Source organism: Larus michahellis, chromosome 4 (assembly GCF_964199755.1).
Source record: "Larus michahellis chromosome 4, bLarMic1.1, whole genome shotgun sequence".
Lineage (NCBI taxonomy): Eukaryota > Metazoa > Chordata > Aves > Charadriiformes > Laridae > Larus > Larus michahellis.
This window is the reverse complement of record NC_133899.1, coordinates 78818842-78841995: the sequence shown is the minus strand read 5'-3', so window position 1 is coordinate 78841995 and position 23154 is coordinate 78818842. Positions and strand designations below refer to the sequence as shown.

General features: G+C 38.5%; 1 protein-coding gene across 6 annotated transcripts in view; it reads right to left on the bottom strand.

The window, feature by feature from the left end:
• Positions 1–22852, bottom strand: part of PIK3C2A (phosphatidylinositol-4-phosphate 3-kinase catalytic subunit type 2 alpha) — a 53263-nt gene extending 30411 nt beyond the window's left edge. Inside the window, exons 1-4 of one of the 6 annotated variants that reach the window (XM_074585827.1) lie at positions 22583–22852; positions 10054–11231; positions 4135–4241; positions 2180–2337 (exon numbers count right to left, since the gene is read on the bottom strand). In XM_074585827.1, the coding sequence (XP_074441928.1) occupies positions 2180–2337; positions 4135–4241; positions 10054–11166 (1378 nt within the window). In that variant the 5' untranslated portion in view covers positions 11167–11231; positions 22583–22852. Of the gene's footprint in view, positions 1–2179; positions 2338–4134; positions 4242–7895; positions 7923–10053; positions 11232–12759; positions 12781–22338; positions 22484–22582 lie in introns of those variants that run through there. The other 5 variants (XM_074585826.1, XM_074585823.1, XM_074585825.1 and 2 more) reach the window with 5 other exon arrangements.
• Positions 22853–23154: the final 302 nt, after the last annotated feature.

Genomic DNA, 23154 nt, shown 5'->3' with positions numbered 1-23154 from the left:
ACCTAGTTTCTGATCTTCCCCTTTAAATCATTTGCAAACAATGTCACTAAACGCCTCAAATTTCTGTAAAACACACTACACAAAAGCATTTTATTTTTTCATCAGTACATTAAAAGTAGTTGTTTTTCCCCCCTCTAGTGGCTTTCCTAATTTTCCTGAATCTTCTTTTTCTTAAGGAATGTTACTACTATGGTGGATACAGAAAGGTAACGCCACAACAATATTTTCCACAAGATAATGCAAGTGCTTCATCTCATTAACAGATGACTAATTATTACAAGCCCAGAAGTATTTGATAGCATACGAAGAATGAGCATATCTGATTCAAGAACAAGAAATGATAATCAGCATGAATTCAGAAACACTATTTAACTCGTTACTGAGGCTATTTAACTTATTATTAATCTAGAATGAAACTGCTGTACTACCATCAGCAGATAATATGGTAGTTGATAGAGAAAAAAAGATGCAGTGACAGTTTATGGGGTATAGTCATAGGCTGCATTGGCGAAGGTCAGCCGGTCCTGCAGAGCCTAGTAAAGCAATCCAAAGATAATGTTACCACGTTTTCCCCACACTCTGTCTTTTGAAAGACATTAATATCTTGCTGACAGGCAATGATTGCTCAGGTAGACTCGTACTTCCACATAAAGTCTAATAAACCAATGCAAAATGAATAGGTATACCCAAATAAGCTCTTAAGTTCATCTGTTTCCCTCCTAGGTTCTTTCTACACATGGAGTCATCAGAACACTGAAAGGCTGCAGTTCCTTCTGAGTTGAACTGAAAGCTATACCAAAGTATTTCTAGCATAAGGATGCTAAGGTATGCAACAATTTTACCAAGAACAGAAGGGATTAAAGGAAGAGAATAACTTTACACTTATCACTAGTCACAGTATGAGCTACAGACACCCATCTTTCACTAGCTACAGAAGACAAGTAGTTTAATTGTGACTAGTTTCAGCATTAGAAAAAAAAGAAGCAAGCAGAAAGCGCAAACAGATATGTGGGGCTAGAATGCAAAACACATTCCAAGGTATTAACAACACTTCTAGAAATAAAGGGCTAAAGCTGTAGCATTTTAGTTACGCTATGAAAGTCTTTTGTAGGAAAGGATTAAGCCTGTAATATTAGGAAAGTGTAATCTTAAGGATGAAGAGCAGAAACTCTTCCTAGGGTATGCTTACAGTCCAGCTAATTTCTTAACAAAAGAGTATTAAAATCACAGCAGAATAAGTCTAGCAAATTAATATAGAATGAAAACACTTATGCATCAAGAGCTTGTTTTCCAATACAGCAATTTCATTTTTTTTGAGAACAACCAACTCTACACTGTTGCAGATAGAGAACCAAATGATAAAAAATACACCACAGCACAGATTCACTACCAGGTGACACAGTCTGGAAGTGGGACCTCTCACGAGGGCTAAGAGACTACAGCAGTATAGAGGCTAAAAAGTAACTTGCTCAGTTATTTTATCACCAAGAACTGCCAGAAGTTGACAGCATCCCAGTTACAGCCTTTAATACAAACATGCTGTGCATTCTGGACTGCACAGAGAACACAAATTTATGTACAAGAACAAGGTAAACCCCAAACTAATATTCCTGGTTACCCATGAAAGTAGGCCAGCTAGATATGGCACACTGCGACAGTATTGTTTTAGTGTTTGTGTCCACAAGCATATATTGAAGTCAAGTAATAGATAATTTCAGTATTTATTCTTATTTCCCCAGAGCTATTTGTCTGAATTTTTAGATAGCCTGCAAGAATTTATTTAAACACATGTTGGTGTTGAAATAAACACATAAATTAAAAGTTAAAAATCTCAGTCCTGGTATTGTTGTCCCCTGAATTACCATAAAGTAGGTCAAACTCTTGAAAAACTGTTTTAACATTCCCAGCTGTGGGTAGAATAGCACTTCTGGTTCGCTTGGCTTTCCTTTTTAAAAACATGTTTCACTTTGTCAGCTTCCAAATATTTTCTGGTGGAAGCACTGACCCAGAATTAGGTTCTTTCTTTGGTTACCTTTTCCACATTCCCCACAAGCAATCCACACACCTGAGACCCAGGGATTACAAAAACTGAAAGCCATTGGCCCAGCCTGAGTGCACAGTCTTATCCCACCATTCTAAGTCTTACAAGCAAACTCCAATTTAAAAAGTAGAAACGTACCGTCACATGTAAAAGTTACTGGTTGCTGGAATTCTTCGATTTCTATAGAAACCTTGATACTGGCACTCTCCCCACTTATATTTCTTTGCAGCATGATTGGACTCAGCACAAAGCCTGGATTTGTTTGCTGATTAGCATAAGGAAACTTGGTCCTCAATCTGAAAGTAGAGAAGGCTTATGAAACATTGCAATGGGTAAGCCTAAGACTAAAGCAAAATAACATGGTAATAACCACAAGCTAGAACAGTAAAGACTACCTTTTGCTCTTTATCTAAATTGTATGTACAAAACACCATTTACTTTTTCCACTCTCAACAGAACACTGCCCACAATAATTATACAAGTAGTACTTAGAGGGGAAAAAACTCTAGCTTATAATTAGGCAGGTTTTACATACAGCTTAAAATATTTAATAGGTCAATGCTTACAGGACACATCCAGCTTCTCTAGAAGGTAAACTCTAAAACAGTTTTTAAAAAGCTAATCCATGGCACTTGCTAAAAATAAGTTTTTAGAAAGGGTAATTTCTTTTATGTACAAAACACCACAAAACTCTTTACATGTTTTTATTTTTGGAAGTCTAATCTGAATTTAGATACTATGCAGAAGGTAGTTATTCCAAGTTGTCAGAGTTGAGAGAGAGGCCTAAATTAAAGGAAAGGCTTTTCGTTAGGAAACAAATAGTATAAAACATTCACCTAGTAATGAACAGACAGTACTGTGATAGCTGCTTTTTATTTTCTGCTATTTAACACAGATGCAATAATTTAACCTTAACCTTCTTCCAACACTGAGCAGTATTACAGGAGATGAAGAACAGAACTAATTTATAATGGTCATCTATTTCATCATCTTGATTCCTGACAATAGCATGAATGGGGAAAATAAAGAAAAGGAACCACTCTAGCAAGAGTTGTCCATCAGCATTTTAACCACTAGGTCTTGAAAGAAAAGGCAACTAGATTTAACTAGAAACTGTTCCAACAAGTCTATTTTACATGAGCTTTGTCTTAATGTTGTTCATCAGTAAGTTTCACAGGTATTTGACTTCTCCTTGGTTTTATGGAGCTTGCTTTTCATTACATAAACACTCCTGTTTTAAAAAGTAGCTGCTATCCTTCAGATTCAAAGACCTTTATTTTCCCCCCTTATTTCTTGGATTTTGATCTTGAGAGGAAAAAAACGCAAGACTCCTAGTGTCTTCGCTAGGAAGCAAGCAAAAAAAACAACCTCTCATAACTTACGGCAGTAAGGAAAAATAAAATAAAATAAAATAAAATAAAATAATAAAAAAAGAAGGAGCATTCTGGTTTATCAAGTCCCATCTTCTTCAGTATGACCTTTAAGAAACTTCATCACCTGATGCAAGCAGGAACAAGTTTGAAGGTTTTATTTGATAAAGAATTCCAGTTGTGGAAGCAATAAAAATGAGAGCATTTAAGGGTTAGAAAGCCATTGAGCGACAGGATTTAGTGAGGTACATCAACTAAGAAAAAAGGGACTTCAAATTATTTCAAAAGAAATCATTTTAAAAAATAGACGAAGGAGATACAGATAATATGGAAATACAGAAAAATAGTTTGAGGATAAAAAAAAGTATTATAAAGACAAGGAAAAGAGTAAGAGGAAAGTCACAGGACCAGAAGAATAAAGAGGAGATATGATAATCCAAAACCTTAGGGCTGAACGCCTTAACAATTCTGTTGCATTCTTGGAGGGGGAGGGGGGGAGAGAAACAAACAAACAAAAAACACAACCAAAAAACCCAACAACAAACAAAACCAAACAAGACAAACCCAGGAAAAACTGGGATAAGAAAAGGGAAAAGGACACATACTGAAATCTGCTCCATAAAGCAACAAATGTAGCATTGGCCATGTCAACCTAAGTGAAAATGAGTTAGCTTCTTTTTTTGTTTGTTTCTGAAAGCTAATTTGTGTTCATTAATTTCTTACTTCGTAACTGCTTGAGAAAAAGCTGACAGTTCTTGATTCTGCCCTTCAATTTCTTGGAGAAGCACGTTTTCTGTCAGCATGCCAGTGGTCCCATTGTCTTTCTGCAACTCAAAGATAATACAGTATTTAAATAGCTGCAAACATATTCCTATAGCCAGCAAAGCCATGTGTAGATGACAGATTTTCAGGAGTCTGAGGTTTACTAGTAGTTTTATGTCTACTTCTACAAGGAGAAAAATGTATATAATTACCAAATTGAAAAGTAAAGATTCACTGGACTAGTGACAGCATCATTATCAGCTAAGATTAATTTGCAAGCATAACAGTTCCTAAACTCTCAGCAGTGACCTGTTACATTAGAATTTGGCTAGATTTTGCTAAACCAGAGGAGGCAGACAGACAAATGTTTTTTCCTCCAGTTCTGCGATTCAATCTTCAGTATAGTTCCAGAAAGAACCATTACACTCCAGTTCTGCCCATGATTACTTTTTCCTACAAAGCAGGAAAAGATAAATTGTACACTGGAAGGAAGTAGCATTCAGAACATTAAACTCAGAACTAATGTCATGGTATCAAATTACTGCTGGTATCAAATTACTGTTTGGTATGGTATCAAATTACTGTTTTAATCCTTTATGCCACATGCACCCACCAGCTCCCAAAAATGTAAACCATAACCTTTAAAGTATCCAATCTAAAAAGCAATTGCTAAAAGAGAACTGCAGTTTCAAGTAACAAAATCTAATAAACTTAAAAAAAAAACAAACACAAGCAAAAAACTGCAGCAGTTTTTAATCCATATCTGTTTCCGATCCAATTCACAATACAGCTATATGAATGCTAGTGTAAGCAAAAAGCAGAGAGCAGCTGGAACAACCAGTGGGGTTGAGGTGGAAGTAATTCGTCTGTAGTCTAACAGCCACCACTAGCCTGAAGCACTCACGAAGCTCCAGCCAGATACTCCCAGGAATAAGCTGATCTTGAAGACTTTGCTCGTGTCCAACCCAGGGTTATTGCGCACAGAAGATAAAGCCTTCTGACTAGTTACAGTTTACATCCAGAGCTTTTACAATGCTTACAGAAATCTTTAATCCACCCAGAAGTTCAGAAAAAAAAGCAGACTGCATATAGTTCTGAAAATCACCACAATGTATTCATACTTGAAATAGTGAATAACTACTTAACTAGTATGTGGGTTATTTATTATTAGCTGACAAAGTTAGCTGAGCACCTAACTTCATTAGAGCATATCAGACAATATAGTCAAATTAGATTGTCTCAGAAAAGGGGTCAAATCTGTAACATGCAGAGTTAGGGACTGTCAGGTCTTTCAGCACTTTTTTTTTTTGCTGCAATTAACTTGTTTGAGCAGAACAGCATAACGAAGGGATAATACACACAACCCATAATTGCCACTTGAATTGTATTTACACCTAGTTATTTCAGCTAAAATACTGGCTTCAACGACACCGATCAATTCAAAAGGCTAAATTCTATATAATTGGGGATTAGCCATACCACAGGAAGCTATTAGAGCAGGAAGTTATAAGCCACAAAATCTGGCATGTGATTCAGGAACAGGTATAATACTGTGAATTTGAAAAGTTTCTTCCATTCTAAGATCTCAGACAAGTTCTATCACATAAAAATCCTTCTGGGCAACTGCACAAGACCTGCTGACAAACTTGTGCAATTGTATTTAGTACGTGCATTCTTTAAGCAATTACACAATAACAAAACAAAAAAAATCATAAGAGGAAACAGGAAGTTAACATACCAAGTGAAAGGTAAACACCTTTGATGAAGATTCAACTAACCGCTGGTCAGCACTCCCCACAGCTCAGTAACTTCAAATCAAGAAGCTGGCTGTACAAATGTTACATTTTCTCTATTTAAGAACTCTTCGTAAAGAGGTTAGGTAATGCTACAAGTAAGTACTCAAAGCACTTTGCAACTCCAACCAGAGCATAAAAGCACTACACAAGGGGATTAAATAAAATAAAGTCACAACAGTGATGCAACATTGCTACCTTATGCTACTATGTGACAATGTTGAATTATTCCCAGCAAAATTTGCAGGTTATTCTGCTGTTAAATTCAAAGTAGTTTAGGGAACTGCAAGGGGACACACGCAAGCAAGTTCTAATGTAATGAGCAAAGAAAAAAAAAAAAAGTTTATTTGGTTACCCATAGGTGACCTGAGGGTCACATTTGGCTAAGGAGAGAAACCTAATGTTACTATAAATATGTATTGCTGGAAATTACCTCCTGGTGGAAAATTAAGAACATTAAATACTTCCTTGCTTTTTAAGTTGAATTTCAATACTAATTTTCGATCACTTTGTGGAAGATAATTTCAGCAGGACAAGCTTTGGCAAACTAAGAAATTTATTTAAGAGATCTACTGGACTCGGATGATTAAGGCTTTAAGCAGCAAGTAGGATTTTAATTTCTTTCACTTACAGATGAGCAAATCCAAGAGATGCAAAAGCTATCAGTCAAACAGGAAATAACTTGTAAGAAAGGACTTCAGGCCAAACTAGATAAAATAGTTTATATCAGCATAGCTTGCAAAAATAGAAGTGGTCTGCAAATACAATTGCTCTTAACAATAAAGAGCAAACCCAAAACCCAGTAAATTACCAAAAATCAAGTTAATTGCATATAAAGCCACACAACTCTTCAGCTCTGTAAAGAGAAAAGGCAGAGAAGACAACACCTAAAATAGGACAAAATGATGATTTTTGCCTCTGCTTTCAGAAAGAAGAGTGACAAACTCAAGTCTTTAAAGGGGAATAGTGAATATATAGATACTTCATCAAATAATGAAGAAAAATTCAAAGCAATCTATTGATTTGAGGGATTAAATATATTATGATAGAATCAAAATATATGACTAGCAATTTTTACTAATAGTTTTGTTTAAAGGAGCAGTGAGACTATGAGTTATTCAGGGGAAAAAATGATCCAGACTAGTTAGGATGCAAGACTTCAGAATATACTTTGAAGGAAATATATACCTGGAGGTAAATGGGATAAAATACAACAGAACTGCCAAAAACAGAGGCTAAATAACTCAGCTTCCTACTATACCAGATGGAAAATCATTTAAACTAGAAAATACAGTAGCAGCACAAGATGGGCAAAAGATAAAGAAAAAGCCTCAAGTTATGTTGAAAGGGTAGCTGTTTGAGAGACTCATCTCTAGATCTATTTATTATCTTCTCTAACTCAGCACAAGCAGCAGAAACACCCCTGCTGATAATTTACAGTCTTGTATCATCAGCTAACTTTATAATACAGACTAGAACTGGAGCATTGCCAACACTAGTTAACCACAGACTGGAGGAACACAAGTGAAAAGCAAATCTCCAACCTTCAATTGGATATTCATTGCAGGAGTCTGCTATAAACTAAGAACTTGTTTGAAAAAGCTGGCAGCTTAAGAAAATCAGGTATATTAATTGACTACAGGATCGGTATGTGCTGTTGCAATGACATCGTGAACAAAAGCAAATGCAATAAAAGTGTATCAAGCAGGATGCCCCTACCTGTAATTCATGCCATTCTACAAGGCACATGCTATGCTGGGCTCTCACACAGAGACTCTAAATTTTAATATTCTAAATATTATAAGTCATATTAAAAAAAAAAGTAACAGGAAAGAGAAGCTCATACGCAGAACTTGCAATGAAAGCTAAGAGAAAGTCACTGTCTCTTATGTTGAGGTAAACATCAAAATGGTTCTTTATCTTAAATACCTGCTGTTTCATCCTGCTAAGAAGAACATTTACTAAGAACTAGTTATTAATGCACTTCTGCTTAAAATCAGATGACTGATGACAGCAAGGGTCTGGAACAGCCTTTAAATCAAAAGTAGCAGGAGAAGACCAGATGTGAAGGCAGAGCTTGAGTACTTTATGACCCAAATAACACGTGATCTGCAAACAGCATAGGATGGGGCCTGACAAACAGGAAAGACCCTTTAAAATCCTGCGCTCTTGAAAAAACCCTGGAATTTATAAAAACAGATTTAATTGAGCAACAGTGAAATAATACTTTCTACAGACAACACAGAACTGATCCAATGTAGTCTAGCTATTCCAGTCAATAGTTACATTACAATCAACCAAACATCACCAGGAAACTGACAGACACCTCACTGGATAAGGTGACAAACTGAAGGAGGAAACTGCTGAAGAGCTCAAGTTTACATTGCTCTCCAAATACTAAGAAATAACTGAGCTCACACATCACAGCTCAACAGGAAGTGGAAAAAAATAAAACGAAGTTAGACCCAAGATCTTCACACATATAATGTTAAAAATGTGATCCCTTAAAAACAGAGGTAAATGGTTTTTTTGGGTTTAGGTTTTTTTTGGTCCTTCTCCACTGGCCTTCTATTTAACTTTTGCCAGAATACTGACAACTAGCCCAGAAAAACAGGAAATCCTTCAAAAGAGGGGCCAAAAATTTCACTTCAATGGAAATTTAGACAGCCCTTTAAGCCATAGTCTAGTAAATCTTTCTTTTTCTGAGAAAAAAACTCCCCCAGTTTGGGGGGAGGGAAATATTAAGGAGCAATTTGGAAAATAACCTTGACTGATAACAGTTGTTCTTTATAGCATGTCCCTAGCCTATTAAAAACACACAGAAAGACAATACATAAGATTCAAAACAGCCACAATCTGAAGTCTCCAAGGCAGACAAATCTTTTACTCCCCCCTCCAGACGGTTTCTACAAATACGATTTTTCCTGCTATTATCACCCTTGCCAGGGTGTTGACTTTTCCACTGAAGACTTCTCCTTCAGCCTTTGTACTCTCTCTTACCAAAAAATAAAGATACAGAAGTATTCATATTCCCTTTCTAGTGAGGTGACTAATATTTTAAAATGTAGTATCTTGTTTTATGATGGAATTACCACAGAAAGAATTTTAAAAGATAGAAAAAGTTAAATAATCTACAGTCATTTACTGGACTTGGAAAAGGGAAGGATGCACTTATAGGGGCATAATTACCCAGATGGACTGCTACAGTATTGATCATCTGCTGTACAGTTCAGTTTTCATACAAACTGCATGTGCTCAATGTCCAAAGAGATGAGTGTTATAACTAAAGCCTCTGTTGCATTTTTGTCTTGAAATTTTGATGAAAGTCATCCAGATCCAAGAGTAGAAATCACCCTTTTGCCCCGCCTGATAAAAGTAACAACACACAAAGATGGTTTTCCTTCTTCCAGCACAGAAGTACAGGGTTTCTGACCCAACAGGCATCCCACTTTCCAGGACAGTATAACAAAAAAGGATCAGTTACAATCTCTCTAGCGTTCCTCCACAGAAGGAAAGATTTCTACCTATGGAAGAGAATTATAGTGGTCCTGTGAAAGACTGTGAGGCTGGGAGAGCAGAAAAGGTTTGGTACTATGCCACCTTTCTACTTTTTTTTTTTTTTTAAAAAAAAAAAAGCTGACAGGTTCAAATATAAGGCGAAAAGAGTTATTTTCCAAAATCTGAGTTAAAAGCTGATCAAGATAAAGCTTTCGAAGTCTAACTCACCATCTTTTTATTTTGCAGTATCATGTGAATTGCTCATTAAATATTTATCAACATGATTTAAATACTTAATTGTTTTAAAGATTATTTCCGTTTCTTTTTGTAGTGTGTTGAAAAACAGCAATTTCCTCAGTAAATGTGGAAACATTACACAAGGTCAGAGTTACTTTGGGATTTAGTTCAGTAGTAATGTTCAGTTTTCTCAGTATCACTAATATGTACATGCACAAATAACATCACATTATTTGGACACTGCTCAACCCAAGTAATATTTAACAAACAAATCCAGACCTTAAAGTGTCTTTAAAATACTGTGATTAACCTTTACTATTTTACTGCAATTTAAAAATACCAATTTACATACCTGTGATGTTTGGCCCTGTAACTTTGCAAGTTGAGTCGTTCGCATGTTTAAGGACTGGCTCCTTGTAACTGTTGCTCCAGAAGATTTCCCATTAACTTTTCTTTCCAGATGACAAGTTACTAACAACTTTTCTTCTAACAGCACAGCATCCCATGGATCTTCAGCAGTCATGCTTGAAGCCCTCTCTCCATCATTCTCTGCCATATTTAAAGTCTCCACACTATCCACTTTTGGTTTACTTAGGGGATCCAAATCTAACCAATCAAATTTACTAACATCCCTGCAGCTTTCTGAGGCTGGTAGATTAGAAACTGCGGACTTTATAGCAGTCATTTCCAAGTCCGTGCTCGACTTCCCATTTTTCAGAAATTCTGAGGTGCTTGCAATTTTGTCAAATACTTTTGCCATTTCTGGTGTAAGTACTGGAGGATATATAGGTAGGCTTCCTCCTTGTGGATGGAAAGGTGTAGTAGCTGCCAATGGGTATGAAATGTATTGCGACTGCCTTGGAAGACCAAGATAAATAGGTTCTCTAGAGTGATAGGAGGACATACTTGGATGGAATCCATTCTGAAATACACCAGTCTGTTTTGTGTAGGAAGCTGAGGGGTAAATAGGAGGTAAAGTGCATGTCACAGGTGCTGGTATCCCAGGCGTCCACTGTCTTCTCTGACCTGTAGGCCCAAGATAAAATTGCGAAGACACAGATGGGCTTAAAATAGGATTTACTGGTAACGTAGGTGCTTTACTAGATTCAAAACTGTCATCCAGCAGCAGTTTCTCTAGTTCAGCATGAGTAAGCTTCTCTATGTCAATGGTACTTAGTTTATCTTCCATGCTCTTGGCGTCAGACTCTGGAAACACCATGAGATCATGGTCCTGTTTGTTATGAGTCTGTGCTTTTTGTCTGGTGCTGCTTAAAGAATGAAATGATTGTTTATTACCAGCTACACCTCTTTCTTTCTGCATCTTAGCTAATGCCTCAGCTTCCATCTGCAATGCCTCTTCTTTGTCCACATCTTTTGACCTTGTGGCTGCCAAAGAAGGTGATGAACGCTGTTTAAATCCATTGTTACTGGATATCTGGGCCATACCGCAAGAGCAGATGTCCATTTAAAGAATCAACACTTCCCTTGTACTGGTTGTCTACCCTTGGCTTTGGAGTAAGTTTAGCAGATCTGAAAAGGAAACGAAACATTAGAAATACATAGTAGTTATTCACGTTTGATTTCTTTTAAGTCATACATTACCAATTGGAAAGGTTACATATGTCCTTCAGAAACCCAGGACACAAAATTTTAAAGAGACTAATTTTTTTTTTTTTGGAAAGTCAAACTTGAAAAGCCACACAGTTAAATTCACATCCTTTGAATTATGCGAGACCCATTTATTTTTCTTACTAGTACTTACCACTGAGTAAGTACTTGGTTTCTTTTTGCACCACTAAATTTAAGACACAGAAAAGCTACATTCAGGTACCTACGTATTTTCAGATTAGAGGAATTCTGCACACTTCGCCAGGTTCAAATCTCAGAAGTAGAAATCGTTCCAAAGACTATACAAACAGCTAGCATTGATGAAGCACATTATCGAGAAGACTTCCACTTCAATATATTACAAAAAATATAGATGTATCAAACTGCTGTATCATGATTATGATGGTCATAATGATGCTGAAGGACCTCCCTTCCTTTGGAAAACACCATTGTACTTTACCTTCTTAACAAGGGAAATAATGCTTATGAAATGTTATTTCTTGGACAAGCAAAATAAGCGATTTAAGTACAGCTGCTCATTAAGTAATCCCTTCAACAGCCCCTTAAAGAAAGTGTCATTCCCAACTAGGTAAGGGAAGAAACTCTGAAAGGTCACCTTTGCTTAAGGCCAACACCAAGAAAGTGACATCTTATGTTTTTCCAATTCCAATCTTGTGCTCACTACTATTATACAACTTCCCAGATTCACCATGATACCTATGCCTCTTTATTAAAATAATCTTACAAGAGATCACCGCAAGAACTATGTTATTTTTCAATATTATTTCTACTTTACAGCTTTTTACACACAGGTAGGTCAGAGCTGCATCCAGGACATCAGCTGTCTTCCAGCAACAGCTAGTATGCATATCACATAGCAAGATAAAATCATGAATAATGAGTTTCTGCTAGGAGAGTTACATAAACAGCAATCCTCATTAAAACACAGTTTCACTGAACTAGACGAGCCCTTTAGATGTAAATCACCTTGTGTTTAAGTCATGCAACAATCTACACATTAAGAGAGTTCTCTGCAGTAAATAATGCAGAAAACTCAGAAGTCTGTCTTTATGTTCCCTTGCTATTCACACCTATTAGATGGGATTTTTCCCCCCTTGAGTCAGACCAGAGATGTGTGCTTTAAACAGACTAACTGTACTTCTGTGGACTTACCACAAACAGCAAGACTCTTAACAGATTTTTAACAGATTATTTAAATTCTTTAACACTCTGGCCAAGCTTTTGTTTTACCTACTTCTCAGTGGCTTATACTATGAAAGACAGACATCTTTATAAGAGGTTCTATACATTTCAGCTAAGTCTGAAAACATAAATTCAGGTGAAACCCTTCACAAAGCAAGATTAAACCAGAACTGATGTTACAGGTACCAAGACAAGACTTAAATGAAAGAGGATGTCTTTAGAAAGACTGAAACAGTGACAGACTTACAAAGTTACGAAACCCTGAAAACCACGCAACTGAAGTCCTGGGGAATAAAGTCTTAAGGAAGAGCTTTGGAGGTTAACAGTATGGATCCATTCCATGAGATAATGATATTCAACACAGATGAAGTCTACAGAAAAAAGCAGACACCAGATCCTTTTCCATACAATATATTAATCTGCAGAGTTTGACATTCATTAAAGCCACAACTATTGCCATTAGAAACAACTCCTTTCCTATCTACTGCCTATTTGCACAGCTGAGTGTTGAACCTGACTGGGGAATTGATTAAAAAAAACCCAAACCCCAAACTTTTTTGCTGGATTCCTTTATAGACAGTGCAGGTCCCTGGTCCCATTTACAACACTGAAGCCCTCAGTGCCATTCAGGTATTTCCTACCCTCCTGTTAGCAGGACAGGCATTCTAAGCCTTCTCCTAAAGATTTGCTGAGTATTTTGTAGATGGCATAAGCCTAATAGCCACAGATAACATGGTAACAAGAAGTCTAATATACTTTACACCAACTGCTCAGACTGCCTAGATATCCAAGTGGGCTTTAACCTCTTTATTAACTTATGGCTGGTTAAAATTGCTATGTCAAGTTTTCGGATGCAAGAACACCCTAACTTATGAAGGCATCTCAATAATTCCTGCTTGGCATTTCCAAGAAGCAGCAGCATGAGGTAAGTGCAGTTTTCACAGTCTTGCTGTTGCCTAAGAATTCTAAATAGCAGCAGGATATTTGTTCCCCCCTGAATTTTATTAAAATAAATAAAAATCAAAAAAAACTACTTTCTGAGACTATTCAGAACTGTTTGGGCTACAACTTTGAAGGTTATTAATGCATTCTGGTGCTGCTTGAAAATTATAGCAGCAAGTGATTTTTCTTAAGGAAAAAATATCAAGATTATATGGTCTTCAAAGTAACTATATATAATAACTCTGGCTCCTTAAAAAAGTAGGAAGCCTTATTTTTCTGCTGAAATCGACAGCTTTGATCTCCATACTCACCAAGCAGTCTCCTACTCACAAGAAGTCTCTGTTCCACAAAGTCATAACTGCAGATAAACATACATTCCTTAGCACTCAGAAACATGGTGCACAGCTACTGCAGCACATTCATTCATAACATCTAAAGAATACAAATTGCTCAATAGTTACTTATTTTACAATTTCACATTACAGCGATGCATTTTTGTCAGCGCATGATTGCACACTCGCACTGACAAATCCAGTGACTTCTAGCATTCAAGACACAAGAATATTATTATCAGTGGTTACCTGAAAAGTTGAATTATACTTCTATTTTTGCAAGACAGTCTCATCAAGACACACATACACTTAATTAGATCACTGTATTTAAGTCCTGTCCTTGCGAAACTTCTAAAACCAGTGTATAAATTTCTGCCAAATTTTAAAAGCAGACTGCAGTGTTCAAGCAGTTTGAAGTTAAAAATTGATTTTAAAAAATCTGATAAAATTGCAATACTTTTAGCAAAACTTTATCCTGCATGCCAGTTTTTAGCAATAAACTTGCATGATAAAACATCAGAAGAAAAGCTCCCTAGGCATAAGCATGATTAAAATAAGACAGGCCTTCTTTTAAATGCTAACTACACAGCGTCAGTTAACATTTTCACATAGGAAGTTTAGCTTCACTTTGAGCTTCTGACTTTGTAGCCATCTAAGTTCAAAGGCAGAGAGTAAGCAGAATTTAAACTTCTCCAACATTTACAAAGGGAAGGGCAAATTCCATTTGGACCATCCATCAGCAGGAAACTCCTCTCAAACATTCAGAAGAATAGGTTTCAATTCAAATCCCAGAAACAGGAAAAACATACCTGAACCATTACTGACTATACCATAAGAATTCACAAGAGGTTTGCAACAACTGGAAGTCATCGGAAGACCTAGAAGTAATCCTTAGGGTCAGGATTGTTCTCATCTCAACCGCTGCACACTATTTTAAGTAACAGTAATAATCAGTTTTCAACTGTCAATCTGTTCACCTTCAAGAGCCCAACTCTCTTTCCAAACACGTAAAAGAATGGGTCAAATGCTTTCTTTTTTTTAGAAAAAAGGAAAACTAGAAGCAACTCAAGGGATTATAAAAGAAATTTGAAAGTGATAAAACAGCTTCCTATATTACTTATTTCTCCCTTAAATTTGAAATTAAATGGACACATTCATACTTTATACAGAGCCCCTATATTTACACTGCCCTAGCAGTAACTCACCAATACTGCCTGCTTCAAGATTTGTTTGAAACCAGGTCTAAAAACCTCAACTACCCAATTCATCTACAGCCTTGATGAAAGGGAATCTGTCTCTTGCAGTACGATTTAGTTAACTTTAAGCAATATTTTATTTAAGTATTCAATCAGATATGATCAGACATCAGCAACAAAACTTTACTAATATCAAGAACCAAGAAACAGCAAGATGTCTGACCATCTCCTTCAGATCAAAGCCTCTGCATGGAATGGAAATTAATTTCAAACCAGATTTTCACTTACAGAGGCTTACATAAAAGAACCAAAATATATTTACATATGCACTAATCTAGCAAATATATAAAATTGAACCACAAAGAGGTTTTTTTCCTAATGAGGAATTTATAGGTGTTTGGTAAGAGACTCCAGGATACTACATCTATACCAGGACAAAGACTCCCGAAAATCTAAATTAGTTTCCTATTTTAATGAGCAAGGGAAGACTTTATTAGAGATAAATCCTGTCACCTTAAGCAGAGGTAATCTCACCATCTGCTCATGTACATGTTAACAGTCTTCTCTACTTAAGATGAGTTTTCAAAAAAACCCCAAGGCTTTTAACATTCTATTTATAATTTGTTCCAGTGCGAAACAAGCACAGAACATATTATTTGGTAACTCATTCTTAAGAAATACTTTATAGTTATCACAAATCGGTGCACATAAATTCCCCAGAGTCCAAGCACTAAATACAGAAGCAATGATAACAAGTCAGACCATTTCCTGCATTCCTTATAAAGTAATGCCCTGCCACACAGTAGCCAGAGCTTCCTCAAAACAAGTGTAATTTTCACAATAACTCCACAGTTATTTTGCCATTAGTTAAAAAAAGATTTGAGGCATTTGCCTAATAGTGATAGCTAACTTAAGAATTAATAAATCTTGCCTGCATACCAGAGACAGTAGCAGTTTTATGGGATAACAGGGAAAACTTAGCAAAAGATGGCAGCAGTAATATACTATGGAAAGTACTAATCATCTGGAAAGGAATTCATAGCAAGACATTTGCCACAGCAGGAAAACTCCTTAGCAAGAAAAAACACATGAACTTTGATGTTCAAAATCCCTCTTTGCCAGATGCATTCAGATTGCCACAAATCGCAAAACAACTGAATAGATATTTCAAGAAGTCATGTCATGAGTAAGTCCAATATTTTAAAAAATACTGTTAGGTTTAAGTTAGAAGTTTTTCAATAACATGTACATAAGTAGCCATGAAAGGCTAGTGTTTCAGGTATATAGTTCTAGCATGCTGTCTTTCCACTAAAAACTTAGTAGCTTCTTTAATCCAGTCATCTTGGCAAAATTAGAAAATGCCCCCTTATAGATGAGGTTACCTGAAAAACCGAATCCTTCGTTTCAGGTCACATCTACAGAATCTTCAACGACAATTTCACTAGCTTAAATACATGTGCAATTTTTCATTGGGCACACACTCTGAACCAGCATTCATTTCTGTTTTGCTCAAATCATGCTGCTCATAAATAGAGTGGCAACTGCGTCTCTTAACTTTGATTTTGAAAATTCATTTACATCTAAAAAGTACAATTTCATCACAAAACCTCTCATCTTGAGAGCTAGGTGAATAGGGTGTTTCCAGTACTAGAATAGGAAGTCTCCAGGAACATTTCAAGGTCTTTCAATATTGGCAACAAATCCCTTGAAAAATCCAGCCTTAGCTGTACAGAAGACTGTTACTAGACATGGCATACTTCGTAGCTGTAGAATCTTGATTTTTTTGATCAATGTTCCAAGAAAAACAAAGGGTGCAAGCATCTGTGACGATGTCCTGGCCAAATCTTAGACTAGGCAGCTACAGCTACCTACAGATCATAGTTTTTCCATTGCCACAAAGTACTCTCCCCCTTCTTCAACCAGTGGTTTGCACTGTTAGCCACTGCAAGCCACTCCACCAGTGGATGTGGATACATGCAGATTTAATACAGTATACTGAAGAAGCTTGCAAACATATTTGTGCCATTATACTCCTCCCCTCAAATTTTGAACCCAATCACCATTTCATTTAAGTCTGTTGAAGAGACAGCGGTCTTAAAGACAACTGAATTCCACGTAAGTTTCATAAAAAACAAGCAACCTGACACCGCCAAGAACACTGAGTGTCACAGCTAGAATAAAGCAGTAACATAAGCTCATATTATTGGACACCATGGATTTATTACCAGGGTAATCTTTATAAAAGCTTGAATCGTGGCAATAAGTCCCTAAAGCCAAACAGTTGAAGACACAAATCAACAGGAAACGACATAGTTTCATCAGCTGTAGAACTACTAACTTTTGCAGCTCTGTATTTCTCCCTATTTTGTTCTCAGCTCTCTAACACCATACCTGCAATTCTGTTCCTGCACAGTATTTTCTGGATGCAGATACCAGAAAAAGCAATAATGAAACTGATGGCATCCCAGGCCGTTTCACTCTGATGCGCTTGGCCAAGATTTTTTTTTTCCATGCCTTACAGCCAAGCCTATTACCAGCATTGTTTGACAAAGGCTAAGAATTTTATTTCTGTTGCAATGTTTCTCCTTACAGAATAATGCTTTCATACCCACTCCTTGCGTTTCAGAAGTTTGTTTTTAAAAACTTTTTACTGATTCTCTTGCCTTTCAGCCACCTCTGAAGCTGTGCTTTTCTCCATGTCACCTTATGATTCCCACTCTTTTCCACTATCCCCTTTTTTCGAAGAGTACTTGAACACACTCATGCAATACAAAATATTGCACGCAGAATCAATATTAGCTACTGGTTTAAGGGTTTTTCTTTTTTAAGTAGTGCTATTGCCCCAAGTATTTTGATTCCCCAGCTGAGTAATTTGCTCAGTAATCCATGATTTGCAAAATAATTCTACTCTGGAATACCACTTTCACAGAACAATTAAGACTGGAAGGGGCCTCAGGGGGTCTCAAGTTCCTTTACCTGCTCAAAGCAGGATCAGCTATGAGAAGGTGACAAGGGTGCTCTGGACTTTATCCAGGCAGCAGCATCACAGACAAAGTTTTAGTTATTCATACAGTGCAGGCCTGATCACAGTAAAGCGTGACAAATTACGTGGAGCATCTATCTATACTAGTACTTCCACTAATCCCAACAGCAGTGGTACCAAGCAGAAAACAGACAACATTTTAAACTACATAACTAATTCAATCAAAAAATCTAGAAAGCGTCTAGAGGGTGGGGAGGACAGAGAAAAGAAACATTTCTGCTATCTGCTTGAATTACTCAAATAGAGATGCATAAACACCTTCCAAATAGTTTTATAACATTCTACAGCATGGATGGAGGACCATGGTAAAACCCAAAATTTTCTAAGTTACGTGCCTGAAGTAAGCCCTGCAAATATCCTCCTAATGTCACAAAGCATTCAAAATGCAGCAAAATGCAGGAAGTTCATGATGCAATGTCCAGTGGCTATTAACGCAGAGATGAAAACAACCCTCCCCCACAAAGATCCTATTCTATTCCCTGTGTAGCAATGCACAGTATATACCTCCAACAAAACATAATCAAAACCATTAGTAGAGTAGGGAGACAAAACCATGTCACCACAGCTCTGTCCCAGGCTTAACTTTGTATCACTGTATTAGTATCAACCTACCAGTCTAACCAAATGCAATTCTGCTGCAGTAGCCAAATTATTTCTACCACTTGCTTCAGCAGATGAGTTTCCCCTCAGGCAGGAAACTTGCACGGTTTAAATTATAACCAGCAGATGCTGCTCAGTCACAAACCTCATATTTATGAAAGTATTAGGCAGAATTGTTGATTATTAATTGACAGAACAAACACACTGTTCACATGTACCTTTTTGCTTTATACATTAGAAAATAATAAAAGCTTATTAGATGAATTGATTTCATCATTACTTTTTTTTTTTTTAAACACTACACTGGTAGAAAACTGAAGAGGATGGCTATACTCAGTCAGACCAAAGGCTCATCTCATCCTTAACTTGTCTCTAAGGATGGCTTCAGAAATGCAAATGGAATAAAGTTAAACCAAAGCAAGCATGTAATGACACTTCCTCAAAACACTCTTTTAGTCTCCACTAATTTGCCACTCAAGGACTTCCTGAATCCTGAGGTAACTTCTCTAGTATTAAGACCCCGATGGATTTTTACTCCAGGAATTTGTCCAGCTGCACGCTGAACTCATGTAAACTTTAAGCACTCACCTTATAACTCAGCACTGTCACCACCCTCTGCTTTTCTGCTGTGACTACAATCTGAGTAGAAGACTGTATCAGTTACCAATGACCTGTTCTCAATATGTCTCCTGTAACTATTAACATCAACTACAATATTGAAATCTACGAGCTTCAAACTCTATACGGACCAAATTATTTCATCTAGTTCATCACACCAACCTCTAGCTCTGAACTAGTGACATACTCTTAACACAAACACCATGCAGTCCTCATACACTACATGCTGAAAGTTTCCAGTTACTATTGGTATTTTTGTAAGTGATGTTTTGTTTGTAACTATAATGCCACACACCTGAAAATTACAAGTAACATGAAATACGCAGACATACCTTCTCTCTCTACTTCAGTTTCCTCAATGAAAGCACTCTGAAGTGACAACCATTTGGAACAAACTAAACTTAGTCTGAATAAATAGTTTCAGGTTACATTTCTACTAAGTTACAGATGAAAGTAATATTTCTCATAACTTTTTTTTTAATGTGAGTTTTGAGGAAAACATTTTATTCTAAATCTTTTATAGTTTAAGTGAGGCTTATCATTACTGGCATGCTTTGAAATATTTCCTCCTTCACTTACTTGTCCAGCCTGGAAACAACTTCTGCATTCTTCTGCAAAAACTGACATCACAGCAAACTTCTTGTGTACAAAGGGGCTGGATGAATGCTATATTAGATGACTGATGTTATTGACCAGTGCTGATAAAAACTGAACTTTGGTTCTGGTAAGTAATTACACTTCCATATCATCTACTTAAAATAGAGGAATATGTTTACGAAGCAAACAATTTACATTTATGCTACACTCTCATTTTTAAGTTTGTTGTACTGTTCTAACAAATAAATAAATAAATACTGCAGTAATTACTGCGCTAACTGCAGACACTAAAAGGGAATACATCTAAAATAAAAAATGGAAGATCATTATCTGAATGTCATTAAGGCTGATCTTAAAATACATACATGTTATGAATTCTAGCCATGTTAGCATTATGCTTATACTATCAATGTTAATTTATTGCAATTTTTAAAGCTTCCATAAGATAGCCTGAAGATCGTTCAAGAGTAAAGACAAACAACATGCAATCCTGCTCTAATCTAGCATTCATTTTTCTAGATAGTACTATACTGGTCTGGTTTTGGTCCCACATCAGTCTAACACACTAACAAACCAACAAACTGCAAAACATCACATCACCTCAGCATTTTTATTTTTTAAGCAACATTTTAATTCAGTTTTCTTCAGCTAGGTAGCAGATATAATAGCAGGATTGGATAAGAAATATCACCAGTTTCAAGTTAACTTAGTTTGAAAAGTAAGAAACAGAGGAACACAGATTCAGAAAAGATGTTTTACTTGACATTTTGAAAAGCATCATTTTCCATTTAAGCCATTCAATTTTCTCTGTTGCTACAGAGAGCTACTTAAAAAAAACCAAGACAAATAACTAAATCATCAATTTATCTTTATATACACTGATATTCGTACTGATGAGCATTTATGTTTGAGTTTCTAATGATGACAATAATACTCCAAAAGGAAAGAGAAATCTCAAGTTTCTAAGTCAGGATTACTATTATTACATTGTGATTAAATAGGACAAATTATTTTATTAAATCAATCAGAATTCTAAATCTTTCTTGAGACCTCCTATGCATATTTTTTTTTCAATAAACCAGCATCTTTATGTAAAAGACTACTCAAATACAGCACAACATTTAAGAAGATGTGACTCTAAACAGTTTATTACTTTTTTGGTTTGGGGTTTTTTCCCCCCTAACAAAAGGCTATTTAACTTCAAGTATTTGTTACTTTACTTCTCCCTGTGCTTTCTCACACTGTCGTTATCTTTTATGCAACTTTCTTTCACTGCCCACTTATTCCTATTAGTTTTGCTTCAACTTGCTTTCAGTTGTTTATTTTTTTAAAAAGTTAACTTGGTGGGCATTATAGCCTCATTCCCACCCCACCTCCCAACGTAGTAAATGAGCCCCATCTAAGCAACTTCTCTTCCTCCCAGAGGCATAAAGTATTTTTCCAGGCCCATTCTCAGCGTTGGGGGAATGAAGGACACAACCACCTTCAAAGTTAACAAAGCCAACTAACAAAATACTTCTGTCTGTCAGATTTCATTCCCTCCACCCCACTTCTGCTTCCCTTCAGATTCCTCATAAATCACCCATCACTACTACTCTTGAACACAGTTTATATTCTAAGTAGGTATTGCACAACATCTTTTACAAACATCACACATCTTTTCTTGCATTTTCAGTTCCGTTCGGAAAAAGATCTGCATTAAATATGCAAGGTTGTTATTAAAACCTTTGCATCTCTCCCCTACCCCAAATGAACTGCACTATGCAGAGATGCAGGCATACCTTTTTTTTTTTTTTAGTGCGTTGATGCAGAATAATAAACTCGGTCAAATTGTGAACAGCAAAACAGCCACACGCTTCCCTGTATTACTACTAATATCCGAAGAGCTCCCGGAGGAAACAGCAGCGCTGTTTAAGGATCAGCTTTGTAAACAGCCAAACTTCTGCGGAACCAGGGTAACGCACGATCCCACGGCTAGTTAACCCACATGAAAGGCCAACAAGAGGATGAATAAAAAGACCTGGAGGTTCTTCGCGGCGACAGCCAAGGTCCCCCCTGCACAGGGTGCACAGGGCTCCCGAAATCCTGCCCGGCGCCAGGTGACAGCCACCTGCCTCCCCCGAGACTTCACCCTCAGGTACAAAACGCACCTGCGAAGCGCCAGCGGCTCCCAAAGACGCCCCGGGACCACCGTTCCCTGTCAGGACCGGCCCCGCTCCGGCGCTTCAGACCCGCAGTTACCCCTCAAGTACCGCCAGCGGGCAGCGCCTCCGCCGCCTCCCGGCGCGGACGAGGCTGACCCCGGCCCCGCCGCCCACCCGCCACAGCGGCCCGGGCCCCGCCGCTCGCAGGTGCCGCCCCGGCCGCCCCCCGAGCCCAGAATTGCGCCACGGCCGAGCCGGTAGCGCCCGGAGGCCGCGGAGAGGGGCGAAGCGGGGGCAGGGAGAAGAGCCCCAGCCTGGTCCCGCCATCCAGCGGCGGGGGCTCCCCGCGCCTACCTCTCAGCGCCGCCGCCCCGCGGCTGCGGCCATTTCCCTTCTTCCCTCCCGCCGCCGCCGCCGCCGGGACCGCGCGCGCCAGGCTGCAGGCAGCCCCCTCCCGCCGCCGAACCGCCGCCGCCGCCGTGCGCTCACTTCCGGCCCCGGCCCTGAGGAGATGGGCGGGGGCGGGGGCGGGGCGGGGCGCGGCGCCGGCCGCCTCACTGCGAGCCTGCCTGGGGCGCCCGGCCCGCTGCCACCTCACCTGTCCCCACATCGCTGCCTCCCCTCAGGAGGAGCCCGCCCGGCAGCAGGAGGGGTTCCCCCTCCCCCGGCCGGAGCAAACGGGCCGTTAGCGGCCGGCGGGGGCCCGGGTGGAAGCGCCGGCCCTGTGGCGGCCGGGAGCCCCTTCGGCCACGGGAGCGGGGGCTGGGTGTCTCTGAGGTGACTCTCCGTCATTTCCTCCCCTTATCGCCCCATCTCCCCGAGAACGCTCGGCACGACTGGAAACTTGCACAACGCACCAAAAAATGTCAGGGAGGGGGGCGGGGAGGGGAAGGGGCAGGAGCCGGGGCGCCGAGACAGGCAGCTCCCTCGGCCGCGGGGACGGCACGGCCCCTGCCCGCCGGGAGCAGAAACCGCTCGGGAGGAAGAGCTGAAGGGACGGCGGTGAGACGGGGCCGCGCCGCAGCGCGCGGGGTTTGGTGCGAGAAGGAAACAATTTCGTCACTTGCCCATTGAGGACTCCAGCGGTTTGGAACGACGTGTTCCGCTGAAGAGAGTTTTGCCTAATTTAACTTCAGAAAGTACGTCGTTTGGCCCCGGCTGATCCCTGTT